The sequence below is a fragment of the Bos indicus x Bos taurus genome, chromosome 21 (genome assembly GCF_003369695.1).
Source record: "Bos indicus x Bos taurus breed Angus x Brahman F1 hybrid chromosome 21, Bos_hybrid_MaternalHap_v2.0, whole genome shotgun sequence".
Lineage (NCBI taxonomy): Eukaryota > Metazoa > Chordata > Mammalia > Artiodactyla > Bovidae > Bos > Bos indicus x Bos taurus.
Window position 1 is genome coordinate 57071625 of NC_040096.1, and position 14424 is coordinate 57086048.

The 14424-nt window shown below is 47.9% G+C and overlaps 1 protein-coding gene across 2 annotated transcripts in view; it reads left to right on the forward strand.

The window, feature by feature from the left end:
- The window catches only part of SLC24A4 (solute carrier family 24 member 4), a 191595-nt gene that overhangs the window by 120578 nt on the left and 56593 nt on the right, over positions 1–14424 (forward strand). For both annotated transcript variants that reach the window (XM_027521566.1, XM_027521567.1), the window contains exons 3-4: positions 10360–10436; positions 13609–13683. In XM_027521566.1, coding sequence (XP_027377367.1) covers positions 10360–10436; positions 13609–13683 — 152 coding nt within the window. The remainder of the gene's footprint in view (positions 1–10359; positions 10437–13608; positions 13684–14424) is intronic.

Sequence of the window (14424 nt, forward strand, 5' to 3'; positions counted from 1 at the left end):
CAAATACTCGTGACTCAGCAGGCGTTTCCTGAATACCTGCCTTGTGCATGACAACCCACTCCAGTCTTCTTGCCTGGAGAATCCCATGGACAGAGGAGCCTGGTGGGCTTTGGTTTACATGGGGGTCACAAAAGGTTGGACATGACTGAAGCGACTTTGCACACACACACACACACACACACACACACACACACACACACACAACTTGTGCCGGGACCTGGCAGTTCACAGATGTGACCAGTGCAGCCAGAGGGGAGCAGACTGATGAAACTGTCAGGGCTGTACCACACAGGGCCTTGAAGACCTTGGGAGGGTTCTGGACATTTGTTCACAGAGGAGTTGAAAACCATGGAGGAGTTCTAAGTCATAGATGCATGTGAAAAAGCTTGTCTGACTGCTGTGTAGAAAACCTGAAGGAGCACATTGAGAATGGATGTGGGGAGGTCAGGCAAGAGGCAGAGGTGGTCCAGCCAGAGAGGACACAGATGATGGAGATGAGGAAGCTGATGGACTCAAGAGCTGTTTTGGAAGTATGATTGTGGAGAATTGGCCCAGAGAAGGCAAAATTAGCTTTTAGGGCAGGAAATAGAAACCATTCTCAACATTTTCAACAGAAAGGAATTTAATTCAGGGAATTAGGTTCTTACCAAATTGCAGGAAGGGCCAAAGAAGCAGGAATTGGAAATGGAATATTCAAATTCACGAACATCGTATGTTCAAATAGGGAAGTATAGGTATTATCATCAGGAGAGCCATTCAACACTTGGGTCTCCAAACCTTTGGTTACCAGAGGAAGTGTGTCTGCTTCTTTTCTGTCCTCTGAATCTGCCAGACTGGCAGAACATACTTCTTAATCAGAACCCTAGCTGCAAAGCTGTCCAGGCTCCACAGAATATGAAGCAGGACTAGAATGTGTAACTATGCAGTGCATGGCTTGCACCCCTATACTTAGTGCCCTGGATGGGAAGGCTCATGGGAGGAAGTCAAAACGGATGCTGAGTGCCAACTGGCCTGTCCACCCATCGCAGCGCATGAGGGAGGAGGAGGTCATCAAAGATGGCACCAGACCAGTGTGAAGGGTGGGCCATTCACTGGGGACAGGTTTAATGTATTTATAAGGTGACCAGGGAGAGATGTGCAGTTGCCAGCTGGGTATGTTAGGTCTTGAGCTCAGGAAAGACAGATCTGGAAGAAGTCTACAGAGATCAGAAAGTCAAAGCCAGGTCACCTGGTGAGTAGAGGGCTCAAGACAAAGCCCCTAGAACCCCAGCATTTGGCATCCCACAGAGGAAGGGACCCTCTAAAGGACTGTGTGCATGTGAAGACAGCGTGGGGTCAAAGAAACTAAGCGAGAAATGTTGCAGAAAGGCGGAGTCATACAACTGTGTGGGTGACTCTGAGTGCATTTTGTTAAATGAAAGAAGCCAGACCCAAAAGACTATATTCCCTGATTCCATTGATATGACATTTTAGAAGAGGCTTGGAGAGGGCTTGACTATAAAAATGCCATACAAGGGAATTTGAGGGTGATGGAACTCTTCTGTCTCAGAGACCTGAGGATGCATAGAAGTGCACATCCCAATGAATGAATTTTACTGGGTGTAAGATAGACGGATGGATGGGTAGGTAGATAACATATATATTCATTCACACCTTCATATATGTGTTCATTCACACATATAGGAAGTGGTCAGTTTTACTGAATGTTTCAAGGAAGTCAAGGAAGATGAATGATAGGTTTCCCCCGGATCCATGGACTAACGGGCTAGACCTTGGTATGGGTGGGCCCTGGGCTCTAAGTGGAATTGACCTAAGACAGAGGATATGCATTTCTCTTTTCAAGAGCATAACTTCTTTTTGTTTTTGTGTTTTTTTTAACTTTTTATTTCATATTGGAGTGTAGTCAATTAACAATGTTGTGATAGTTTTGGGTGCGCAGCAAAGGGACTCAACTGTACATATACACGTATCCCTTCTCCCTCATACTCCCCTCCCATTCAGGCTGCCCTAACCCTGAACAGAGTTCCCTGAGAGCACGACTTCTTCCCATGGCCCACGGAGCTTCCAGAAGTATGGAGTCTGGTCCTTGGTTAAAGGAGACCTCAGTTCTGAGATGTGGGTAAAATGCTTAGGTGAAAATAGCCTGGCAATGGCACCCCACTCCAGTACTCTTGCTGGAGAATCCCAGGGATGGGGGAGCCTGGTGGGCTGCTGTCTATGGGGTCGCACAGAGTCAGACACGACTGAAGCAACTTAGGAGCAGTGACTTAGCAGCAACCCTGAACAGAGTTCCCTGAGAGCCTGACTTCTTCCCATGGCCCGCGGAGCTTCCAGAAGTACGGAGTCTGGTCCTTGGTTAAAGGAGACCTCAGTTCTGAGATGTGGGTAAAATGTTTAGGTGAAAATAGACTGGCATCTGTTGGGCTCCCAGCCTGGGTTTTTCTCTCTCCTGTATCAAACAGTGATTTTACAACTGCAGGTGACTCCTGTAGCTTCTCAGAGTCTCAATTTCTTCATCAACAAAACAGAAATAATGATCTTCTCAGGACTTGACATGGCAGATTAAAGAACTTTGGAGGTCAGTAACACAGACTTCAAAATTTGACTCCAGAGAAAACCATAATTCAAAAAGACACATGTACCCAGTGTTCATTGCAGCACTTTTTACAGTAGCCAGGACATGGAAATAACCTAAATGTCCATCGACAGATGAATGGATAAAGAAATTGGGGTACATATATATATGATGGAATATTACTCAGGCATAAAAAGGAAGAAGACTGAGTCAGCTGTAGTGATGTGGATGCATCTAGAACCTGTCATAGAGTGAAGTAAGTCAGAAAAAAAATATCATGCACTAATGCATATATATGGAATCTGGGAAAATGGAGCTGATGAACCTATTTGCAGGGGAGGAGTAAAGATGCAGATGTAAAACACAGACTTGTGGACACAGTGGGGGAAGGAGAGGGTGGGATGAACTGAGAGGGTGGCGTTGACATATGCACACCATGTGTAAAATAGGTAGCTGTGGGAAGCACAGGGAGCTCAGCTCGGTGCTCTGTGATGACCTAGAGGGATGGGATGGGGAGGGGACGGGGGAAGGCTCAAGAGAGAAGGGATATGGGTATACATATAGCTTATTCACTTCATTGCACAGCAGAAACTAACACAACATTCTAAAGCACTTATCCTCTGGTCTAAAAAAGAGAAACTTGACATGGGCATCACTCCCTCCACAGGCTTGCTGCCCTTCCCACCTCCCGCAGGTCGGTGACCCCTGGCTTCCCCATGCCTCACTATCACAGCAAGCTTTACCGTTCACTTGTAAAATCCTATGTTCACTTGTCCAATTCCCACCAGCCCCTTAAGAGCCCATCCTCAAGGCTCAGCACTTAGCCTGGTGCCTGACGTGTAGTCAACTGTCAAGAAGCATGTATTGACTTGTACTCATTCAGGATCAGGGTATTTGCCATCCTGCTAATCAGTCACTTTCTGAGTAGCTTTGGCTTTCTCCAGAAGTCCCATCGCCCTCCAAGGTGAGGAGCGGCCAGGCCTGAGGATGCTCGTAGATACATCAGGACCTCATCCTCCTGCTCCCAGAGAGTCCAATGCCTGCCATGTGAGGGCTCAGTAAATACTTGTTAAACAAATTCATACATTTTGCAGCTAGCAGCAATGTCAGCCAAAGTATAGAGTTTTGAAAGGGCAACATGAATTCAGGGTTTCTGAAATATAATGGCATCACCCATCTAACTATGTGTGTCAACAAAAAAGGTCAGCTGTGCCCTAGGGGTCTGGTTTATGTTCAAGAACTTGGTAGCTTTTGGTTGGGAAGGGATGGCAGATGTCCCCTTGGGCCTTATGGTTTTCCCTCCAATGTTTGCAGGCATGCTAAGTTGCTTCAGTTCAGTTCAGTTCAGTCGCTTAGTTGTGTCTGACTCTGCAACCCCCTGAATCGCAGCACGCCAGGCCTCCCTATCCATCACCAACTCCTGGAGTTCACTCAAACTCACATCCATCGAGTCAGTGATGCCATCCAGCCATCTCATCCTCTGTCGTCCCCTTCTCCTCCTGCCCCCAATCCCTCCCAGCATCAGAGTCTTTTCCAATGAGTCAACTCTTCGCATGAGGTGGCCAAAGTACTGGAGTTTCAGCTTTAGCATCATTCCTTCCAAAGAACACCCAGGGCTGATCTCCTTTAGAGTGGATGGGTTGGATCTCCTTGCAGCCCAAGGGACTCTCAAAAGTCTTCTCCAACACCACAGTTCAAAAGCATCAATTCTTCAGCTTCAGTCATGTCCAATTTTTTGCGACCCTGTGAACTGTAGCCTGCCAGGCTCCTCTATCCATGGGATTCTCCAGACAAGAATACTGGAGTGGGTTTTCATGCCCTCCTCCAGGGGATCTTCCTGACCCAGGGATTGAACCCAAGTCGCCTATGTCTCCTGCATTGTCAGGCAGGGTCTTTACCACTAGCGCCACCTGGGAAGCCTGCGTAAAGCTCTAGTGTTTAGGAAGGCAACTGACAGGAAAGACCTCTTGCCCTAGTCCCCACCACCACCCCTGCACACAGTGGAGGGGGTGTCCAAAACCAAGAGTGATGGAGAAACCGATTATGGGCGCTGAGGTCCACAGAAAGAAGTCTAAGAGAGGGGTTGGGAGTAGCTGCTGGGTCGCTGGCAGCTCCTCCACCCCCACCCCGCAGTGTGGACGGTGCTGGAATCATCTTCGGTGTTCTGAGCTCCACTCCACCTGCAGACAAATCTCTTCCCCCTCCCCACACCCACCACCCCCAGATTTCTGCAGCTTAAAGGCTTAGGCGTGACCTCAAAAGCCGCTTGTGTGCGCCCTGTTGATTCCTCCCTTCTCCCTGGTGGGGATTTGATCAGGTAGGGCAGGCGCAGCTCCCTCTCAGACATGCAGGCGTCCTGCCCTTGAACATGGCCGGGGGCTCATGATCCCAGCAAGCCCGAGAGAGGAGAAGAAGGTTTTCTCAGGAAGTTGGGATTAAACTGCACCTGCATTCAGATCCTAATGTGGCCGGTCTAATCATGCTCACCCTTTGCCCCACTAAGCTGGCTTTGTCTTCTCTTTGATTTTCACAAGCCAAGGCTCGTCCTCTGGATCAGCGGGGACTGACCTGGTGTGGAGGGAGGAGTCTGTCCATCAGTGATCCTCATAGTGATGGCAGCCTAGCTGGGCTAAGTGCCGTGCATACATTATCTGTATCACTTAATCTTTACTGCAGCCTGGCAGGCAGGGTCTGTAGCATCCCCACTTAGAGATGAGGTCACAGCCAGGAGGTGTTCAACAACTTCCCAAGGTCACAGAGGTAACAAAGGGCAGAGACACTCCCTGAAACCTGCAAGTTATCTACTTCTGGAGACAAAGCCCTGAGCAGCTGCATAGGCTGCCTGCAGTTGAAAATTGTTGCTGTTGATGACAAAGGTGGGAGGGATGGAGTTCCTGCTATTAATACATTGGCTCTGTGGCCGTACACTTCCCCCCTCCCCCATATGCCAGTTTCTAGAGGATTTGATTCTTGAATTGGGGAGTGGATGGGTCCCAGTTACCAGCTGCCAACTGGGGAGGGCAGGGTGACCATATCCCTGCTTGTGGCCTTTGATATCCATGCCAGGGCATGCCGCACACAGTAACAATGACTATTTCACCCCCTTGTGTGGTAGCAGATTGCCACAGAAGAAATGGAAAGGACAGAGAGGTTAAATGACTTGCCCAGGGTTCCACAAGCTGATGGGTAGTTGAATCAGGACCCAAGTCAAGTCTCCATGTCCTGGTACTGCATGATTTCCATCTGTGTTAGAGGGTCTCCATGCTAAGTCCTGGCTTATGTGGTCCCTGAACAGATCATTTCCCTGCTGAGTCTTATTTGGAAAACAGGGACATTTGTGGCTGTGGAGCCTACCTCATGGGCTCGGGGTGTGTCCAGAAGACTTGGGTAGGTACAGAGGGTGATGGGTCATGAGCAGCTGGTGGCTCTGCCGGTTACTCTGTCTCCGCTGGCAGAACTCAGGCCATGATGGCATTTGCTCCCCTCCACAGCCCTCCAGCATATGCACGGGGTCACAGAGCACGGTGCTGCAGCTGAACCAGTAGAAGCCATTTCTCACCAAGGACAAGGTCATTTATAACCCACATCCCCCTCCCCACTGGAGCCCAGACGATATGTCCTTATAGCAGAAAGGCAACCTTACTTGTTTCTAATTCTCAAAGAGTGCCCAGGATTCGATAAATCACCAGCTCACAAATCATTGGTTTGGAGAATCAAAAACTGACTCATTTTCATGGCAGAAATGTCTGTTTGATCTGCCCTTATATCCCAGACAGTTCCATTTCTCCTGGAAACAAGATCCTGGACACAAGAATGCCAAGTTATTCCCTCTATAATTCTCCATCTCTGAGCTGAGCCTTGAAGCAGACTCCTGCCCTTGAACTGACAGCAGCAATTCTATTAAAGAAGTTTGATTACAGGGGGAAAAAGTGAAAGAATCTATATTTCATTAAATGCTGCTTGTTTTAAAGTGGGAACATTTTCTGAATGTCTAGGGGAGCTAATAATGTTTTCTAGGTTTTATTGGGAGACTTATCTTAAAAAGCAGATTTTTTTTGTTTGTTTTAAAGGAAAACCCATCACTTTTAGAGCCAAATTATATTCACAGAGGAGGGACTTTTATCCTGGAAGTTTATAATAAGCATTTGGGGCTTCCTAGGTGGCTCAGTGGGTAAACAATCCGCCTGTAATGCAGGAGACATGGGTTCGATCCCTGGGTTGGGAAGGCCCCCTGGAGAAGGAAATGGCAACCCACTCTAGTATTCTTGCCTGGGGAATTCCATAGACAGAGGAACCTGGTGGGCTACAGTACATGGGGTCGCAAAGAGTTGGACACGAGTGAGCAACTGAGCATGCACTTATAAGCATTTTTGAGTGTCGACTCTGAACCAGAAGAGGTATCATTCTAGGTATTTAAGAGTCTTGCAAGAGTAATGAAAGCATTCTAACAGGATGAGATGATGTACGTTGTCATTTTTGTTAATATGTGAAAGTCGCTCAGTTGTGTCTGACTCCTTGCGACCCCATGGATTACACAGTCCATGGAATTCTCCAGGCCAGAATACTGGATCAGATCAGATCGGTCGCTCAGTCATGTCCAACTATTTGCGACCCCATGAATCGCAGCACACCAGGCCTCCTTGTCCCTCACCAACTCCCGGAGTTTACTCAGACTCACGTCCATCGAGTCAGTGATGCCATCCAGCCATCTCACCCTCTGTCGTCCCCTTCTCCTCCTTCCCCCAATCCCTCCCAGCATCAGAGTCTTTTCCAATGAGTCAACTCTTCGCATGAGGGGGCCAAAGTACTGGAATGGGTAGCCTATTCTTTCTCCAGCGGATCTTCCTGACCCAGGAATTGAACCGGGGTCTTCTGCATTACAGGTGAATTCTTTACCAACTGAGCTTTGAGGGAAGCCCTTTTTGTTAATATAGGGTTGGCCAAAAAGTTCATTTGGGTTTTTCCAGAAACCCAAACATACCAGAAACATGGTATGGAAACACCTGAACGAACTTTTGGCCAACCAAATATTTTAGCATTTTCAATTGACTGTTAAGGTCTATTGAGAACCTATTGTGTGCCAGGACAGTGTGGATTAATGCCTTCCAGAAGCTTCCAGTATTCGATGAGGACCAGTGATGAGGATATGGGGATGTGGCAGTGTCTGATGGAGAACCTGCAGAAATGACATTGAAGGATACTTACCTGTTGGTCACCCATTGGGGGCGGTTGTTTTTCAGTCGCTAAGTCATGTCCAACTCTTTGTGATCCCATAGACTGAAGCACGCCAGGCTTCCCTGTCCTTCACTATCTCCCGGAGCTTGCTCAAACTCATGTCCATTGAGTCGGTGATGCCATCCAACCATCTCATTCTCTGCCGCCCCCTTCTCCTCCTGCCTTCAATCTTTCCCAGCATCAGGGTCTTTTCCAACAAGTCAACTTTTTGCATCAGGTGGCCAAAGTATTGGAACTTTAGCTTCAGCATCAGTCCTTCCAATGAATATTCAGGGTTGATTTCCTTTAGGATTGACTGGATGATGAGAAACAGTTATTCCTCCATTACAGGTGAGCATTTTGAGGCCAAGAAGCAAATGAGTTGTTCAGACCACTTGGGCACGTCAGAGACAGAACCTGCTTCCTGAGTGTTTGATTCCCAGAGCAGAGGGCTCCCTGCCTCACGGGGCTCCCCCTACAGTCCAGAATGCCGTGAGCCCAGAGCACATGGTACCCATCCCACGGGGCATTCTTGGGGCCAAAGAAAGGTGCATGACATGGCGCTCAGTGACCTGAGATGCTGCCTGTACTGGTGGAAGCGTCCCTGGCACTGGGGTGGGCCTGAGAGGTCAGGAGACAAGGGTGCTCCCAGCCCTGCTCCTCCCTTGTTCCAGCTTGGCTTCAGCTCCCCTTCCAGGGCTGACCTGGAGCGTCGCCTCCCGTGGACCATTTCCCTGCTCTGTGTGGTTCTGCTGAATGAGTGCTCAGCAGAGGACAGATTTTCCTGGTGCCCACAGTGCCATCCCCCTCCCTGACAGCATCACTTGACCTCTCTGGGATCTCCACTTCCCCACCAGGAGTGACAGATGCGCTGTGGGTGGGAGGAGAAGGTGGGAGAAGGGGCTGACGGGTCTAGACTGGAAGGTCTTTGCAAAGAGGCCATCTGTCCCTGAGCTCTGAAGCGACTCCAGCCTCTCTTCCTGGAGCTGCTTCTCAGCTCTGACTTGACAGTGGTGAGGGAAGAGAATTCTAGAATCCTGGGATGAGGGTGCTGGTTTGAAGCTCACCATGAGCTTGAAACACTTTAAGGCATGTTATTAAAGTTAATCTCACCATTTTACCAATGAAGAAACTGAGGCACAAGGAAGTTAAGGAACGTGTCCCTGTTGACCCAGCCTGTAAATATTAGAGCTAAGACCCGAACTTGGCCATGTGAACTCACAGCCCGCTCAGAGCAAGACAACTGTCTCCAGCCTCAGCAAGACTCTTGGTGGGGATTGTGTTCATAACAGATCTGAGTGTGCGTTGAAGCCAGTTGGAAAGCTCTCTGGTAAGAATGTGATCAGAATCCTTTGACAGAATGAGGAACCATCCCCTGATTTTCCTCTTTGGCATCTTTCGATTTTTTAATGCTTTTTTTGGTAACAACTTTGTGCCAAGTCGCTTCAGTTGTGGCCAACTCTTTGCGACCCTATGGACTGTAACCTGCCAGGCTCCTCCATCCATGGGATTCTCCAGGCGAGAATATTGAATAGGTTGCCATTTCCTCTAGGGGATCTTCCGGACCCAGGGATTGAACCCGAGTTTCTTCAGTCTCCTGCATTGGCAGGCAGGTTCTTTACCACTAATACCACCTGGGGTCACAATTTTATTGAGATATAATTCACATACTATATAGGTCATCTGTTTAAAACACAGAATTCAGTGGCTCTTCATATTTAGAATTGGGCAAGCATCGCTGCAAACATCACCCCAGAAAGAAATGCAGTACCTCTTAGCTGTCATCCCCCAAACACCATACCCTCCAGCCTTGGGCAACCATTAATCTATCTCCATCTTTATAGATTGGCCTCTTCTGGACATTTTACATTAATGGAATCATACAATAAGTAGTCTTGTGACTGACTTCTTACAATTCTTTCACTTGGCAAAATGTTTTCAAGCATCCTCCATGTTGTAACATGTATCAGTACTTCTTTTTATCACCAAATAATATTCCATTTGTATGGATGTATCATGCTTTATCCTCTCATCAGTTGGTAGATGTTTGGCTTGTTTCTGCATTTTGGTTATTATGAATAATACCACTATGAACATTCATGTACAGGTTTTGTGTGAATGTATGTTTTCCATTTCCCCTGGGAAGATACTTGGGAGTAAAATTGCAGGTCAAAGCCTCTGTTTAATCTTTTTAGGAACTGCTAGACTGTTTTCCAAAGTGACTGCACTGTTTTACATCCCTACTAGTAATGTATGAGGGCTCCAGCCTGCTTGCCAACACTAGTTTTTATCTGTCTTTTTGTTTATAGCCATCCTAGTGGTTGTGATGTGTTTCATGCTCTCTTTTTTTAATTGCAAGGGATATACAAACCATGGTCAACTCTAAGGTACTAGAATATCTGGATAATCTATATCCAGCAGTGTTTTCCTAAGAGGTCAGATCTGCCACAAACAGAGGGGAAATAGCCAGCCTCTCCCCAGGCCCAACACCGGGCTTCCACAGTTCCATGGCCAAGCCCTAGGGACACTCCTTGATAACTAACACCTTACCCTGTCCTCTTGTCTTCCAGCAATTCACGAGTTCCCCACAGACCTGTTCTCCAACAACGAGCGACAGCACGGGGCCGTCCTGCTGCATATTCTTGGTGTAAGTGGCCCTCTTGGGGTGGGACATCCCTGTTTCCAGCAGGGGAAGTCTATCTGCAGAGCACAAGGTGTCAGAGATCTCACCGTGTTCTTATAAGAGCCCTCTGAGAACAGGTCCTGGAGGTGTTTTAACCGCAAAGAAATGAAGTCTTAAGGATGTAAAGTGACTTGCTCAGTGTCACACAGTGAATGGCCCCAGAGCCAGGACAAAGATTCACGTCTTCTTGTGCCTCCTTTTCTGCTTTTTATAAAACGGGAGTGACGGCATCTCTTCCCCAGATGTGTAAATACAAGCGAACAGGGGTCACATCCTTCAGACATAACAGGGAATGGGATAATGCTCTCCAGGAGCCACCCCCACCCCCTCCCCCGCCCCACGTTTTACCGTCCTGACATAACTGCGATTTGAGACTTTGGTGCTCTTCTTCTCAAACTTCTTCAGTATTAAATGAGCCTGGTGAGCAGCGGCAGAGTTCGAGTAGCAGTTCAAAAAGGCATAGTGAGCTCAAACCTAAATGATAGGTAATAGTTGCTCTTCTCTGCATGCGAACTACAGCCCACAGCCACTGCCCATACTTATAAATGGAGTTTTATTGGAACACAGCCATTCTCATTCATTTGTATATCATCTGTGGCTGCTTTTCTGCTTCACTGGCTGACCGGAGTAGTTGTGACAAAGACTCTGGAATCCACAAAGCCAAAAAAGATTTTCTGTCTGTCTCTTTGTAGAAAAAGTTTGCCAGCCTCGTCGTCTGATGCAGGGAAATGAAAGCGCTTAGGGTTTAATTTTCTACTTTGGATCTACCACAGCAAATGTTCCTCCTGATGTGGTTCCCTGACCGCTCAGCACCATCTGCTTCTATATTTAAACCCAACCAAGTATTCATCTTTGCAAGAGACAATTAAGCAAGGGAAAGCTGGGATTCTCACATAGATAGTAGCCACCTGAGAATAAGGGGTGAGTGAAGTTTTAATTAACGGGATAAACCATTAATGAAAATGAAGATTGTAGGCAAATTTCAAGTGACAGTCTTGTGTATTATTTCTCAAAGGGAGTTATTATCTTTCTAGTTTCTCTGGCTTTCCCCTGCCCTCCCCATTCACTGAGGGAATGTGGATTTGACCAGTTAGTCCCACAATCTGTCCCTCTGCCTCACCAATGTCTTGTCAAAGCCTTTTTTCCTGAACTTGAGAGGTCCTCAGGAATTTTGCAGGAACCCTTTTAGAGCACGCACTACCCAACTACATCTGGAGAACAAAATCCAGCCCACTTCCTGTGTTTATAAATAAAGTTTTATTGGTAGGCAGCCACCCTCATGTCCATGGCTGCTCTTCTTCTACAGCAGCAGAGTTATGACAGGCTGTATGGCCTATAAAGACTCATCAGACACTTTAAGAAAAACTTTGCTGAGCCCTTCTTTAGAGCGAGAAAAAACTTGAGCTTTGGAGCCAGGTTTTGTCTGTAGCACTAAGAAGCTTCTCAGAACTTCCCGCCCAAGTGAAGGAAATAGTAGTGCCATCTTGGCCCCCTTTTCTCTCCAGTGTTTCTGAGACATCAGGGGAACCAGAGGCTCTTTGCCTGGGAAATGCTGTAGGGGCGAATTTCTGAGGGTATGAATTTAGGTTGGGATCCTGAGATTTGTAGCAGTGTCTCCTGTCTCTCTCTCTCTCTCCACGTTCCCCACACCCCCGGTATTTGTTTCTTTTTGCTTCCCCCCAAATGATAATGAGTCAAATTCAGGGATAGCCACACCTGGACTCCAGCACACATTTGCCTTGGATGCTGTGGTCACAGTTGATAGATTTTCCACTTTATCTGTGGGCTTCCCTGATAGCTCGGTTGGTAAAGAATTCACCTGCCTATGCAGGAGGCACAAGAGACATGGATTCGACCCTTGGGTCAGGAAGATCCCCTGGAGTAGGGAATGGAAACCTACTCTAGTATTCTTGCTTGGAAAATTCCATGGACAGAGGAGCCTGGAGGGCTACAGTCTATGGGGTCGCAAAGAGTCGGACACAACTGACCGACTGAGCATGCCTGCATGCATGCAATTAATTGTAAAGTTGTTGGAATATCACACCATTTTAGCTGAAGCAGCCCAGCCTTTCCCTCTTTCGGGAATAGGGCATTCATCTCACTTTTTCTCTGAAGAAAAAAATGGCTTCCTCCAGTGCTCAGCATAAAATCGCATCTCCTTTACACAGATTCTGGTCCTTGCCACTCCCTCCAACCTCACCTTAGTCGTTTTCCACTTTACTTTCAATCTGTTCTGCCTGCACCAATGTCCTTGCTGTTTTTCAAATGCATCGAACACACTCCTGCCTCAGGACCTTTTCACGTGCTGTTTCCTAGCCATGATAGATACTTTATTTGCCTATTTGTCCCCCACAAAGAGGCAGAGGCTTTTCCTGGCATCCTTGTCCCCTTATCCCTCATGGCTAGAATAGTACCTGGCATATAAGATGAGCTCAGTAAAGTCATGTTGGGTGGACAGGTCAGAGAGGAGTTCTGCAGATAACATCATCTAAAAACTACTGATCTGTTCTTGCTCTGTCATCAAACAGAAGAAAATGAGACTTGGAGACATGACTTATCCAAAATCACAAGGCAAAAAATTCCCAGGATTAGCCCTAGAATCTGGATTCTGTCCCGTGAACCTCCCAATGTTCAGTGGCTCATGTATTTTAACCTGGACCAACATCAAGCAGCATCCCAGGAAATGCTGGGTCTCAAGTTGTCTGTTTTGGCAGGAGGTGGGCAGTTGGTGACAGGAAATGATGCCTTTGCTAAAACTCGAAGAGGGGAAATCAGGATGATGATTATTTTAAACTCTTAAGGTGATGGTTTTAAATGCTTTCCTTCTCAGCCCTTGAGGTTTGGATCTTGCCTGTCGAGGGCCTACTTGTGTGTTGGAGAGAGAGGGTTGCTTGTTTAAGAAGAGAGGAAGGGACACAGGACTCTGTGGACTGACTTTTATTCCACTCCTATGCTCAACAGGTTGTTTCTCCTGTCTGGGTCCCATCTGCCAGTGAGGGGATTGAGGAGAAGCACACCCCAGTGGTGCTGGAGTTTTCCTAACCCAAGCAGGCTGGTGTGGAGCGCGATGGATTCCTGGCCACGCCCACTGCTGGCGGGAGTCCTGGCTGATGCTGTCCCCCCGTTTCCTTTGCAGGCTCTGTACATGTTCTACGCCTTGGCCATAGTCTGTGATGACTTCTTTGTTCCGTCTCTAGAGAAGATCTGCGAGGTGCGTGGGAAGGTCTTAGAACCTTTGGCAAAGCCTGGGTCGGGGGCTGGGGGTGACTGACACTTGGCATATCAGTGCCAGGCCAAGAAGTGGGGAACACTCTGGCAGTGAAGGTTGTCAGGCCAAGTAGTTGGCATCGCTAGTGCAAAGCCTCGCTCTGAAGCTCCAGATTACAATTAGGGGGTGGTGTCCTCCCCCAGAGCTTAGCAGAAGAAAATGCTCCCCCAGTGAAATTATTACCCAGGACCTCTGGCTTCATAGCAGGTACTGGTAGTTAAGCCAAAGCTGGTTAGTTAGGGAGCATTTGCCAAAACCAGCTGCAAGTGACAGGTACCAGGTGGGGCTCTGTGTCCCCAGGGAAGATGCTGAGATGCAATGGCAGGGAATGCCTTTGCAGCCTGACATTGCCTCCTTTTAATTCTTTTGTTAAGTTTTCCCAGTCCTGCCCCCTCCTCCCTCAACTTCTAGCCAAGGAAGGAAAACTGTCTCTGTTTTTAGCATCTGCTGTGTTCAGACTGGGGGCTTCCCAGGTGGCACTAGTGGTAAAGAACCTGCCTGCCAATGCAGGAGACACAAGAGATGTGGGTTCAATCCCTGGGCTGGGAAGATCCCCTGGAGAGTGGTCATGGCAACCCGCTCCAGTATCCTTGCCTGGAGAATCCCATGGGCAGAGGAACCTGCAGGCTGCAGTCCATAGGGTCTCACAGAGTCGGGCAAGACTGAAGCAACTTAACACACGTG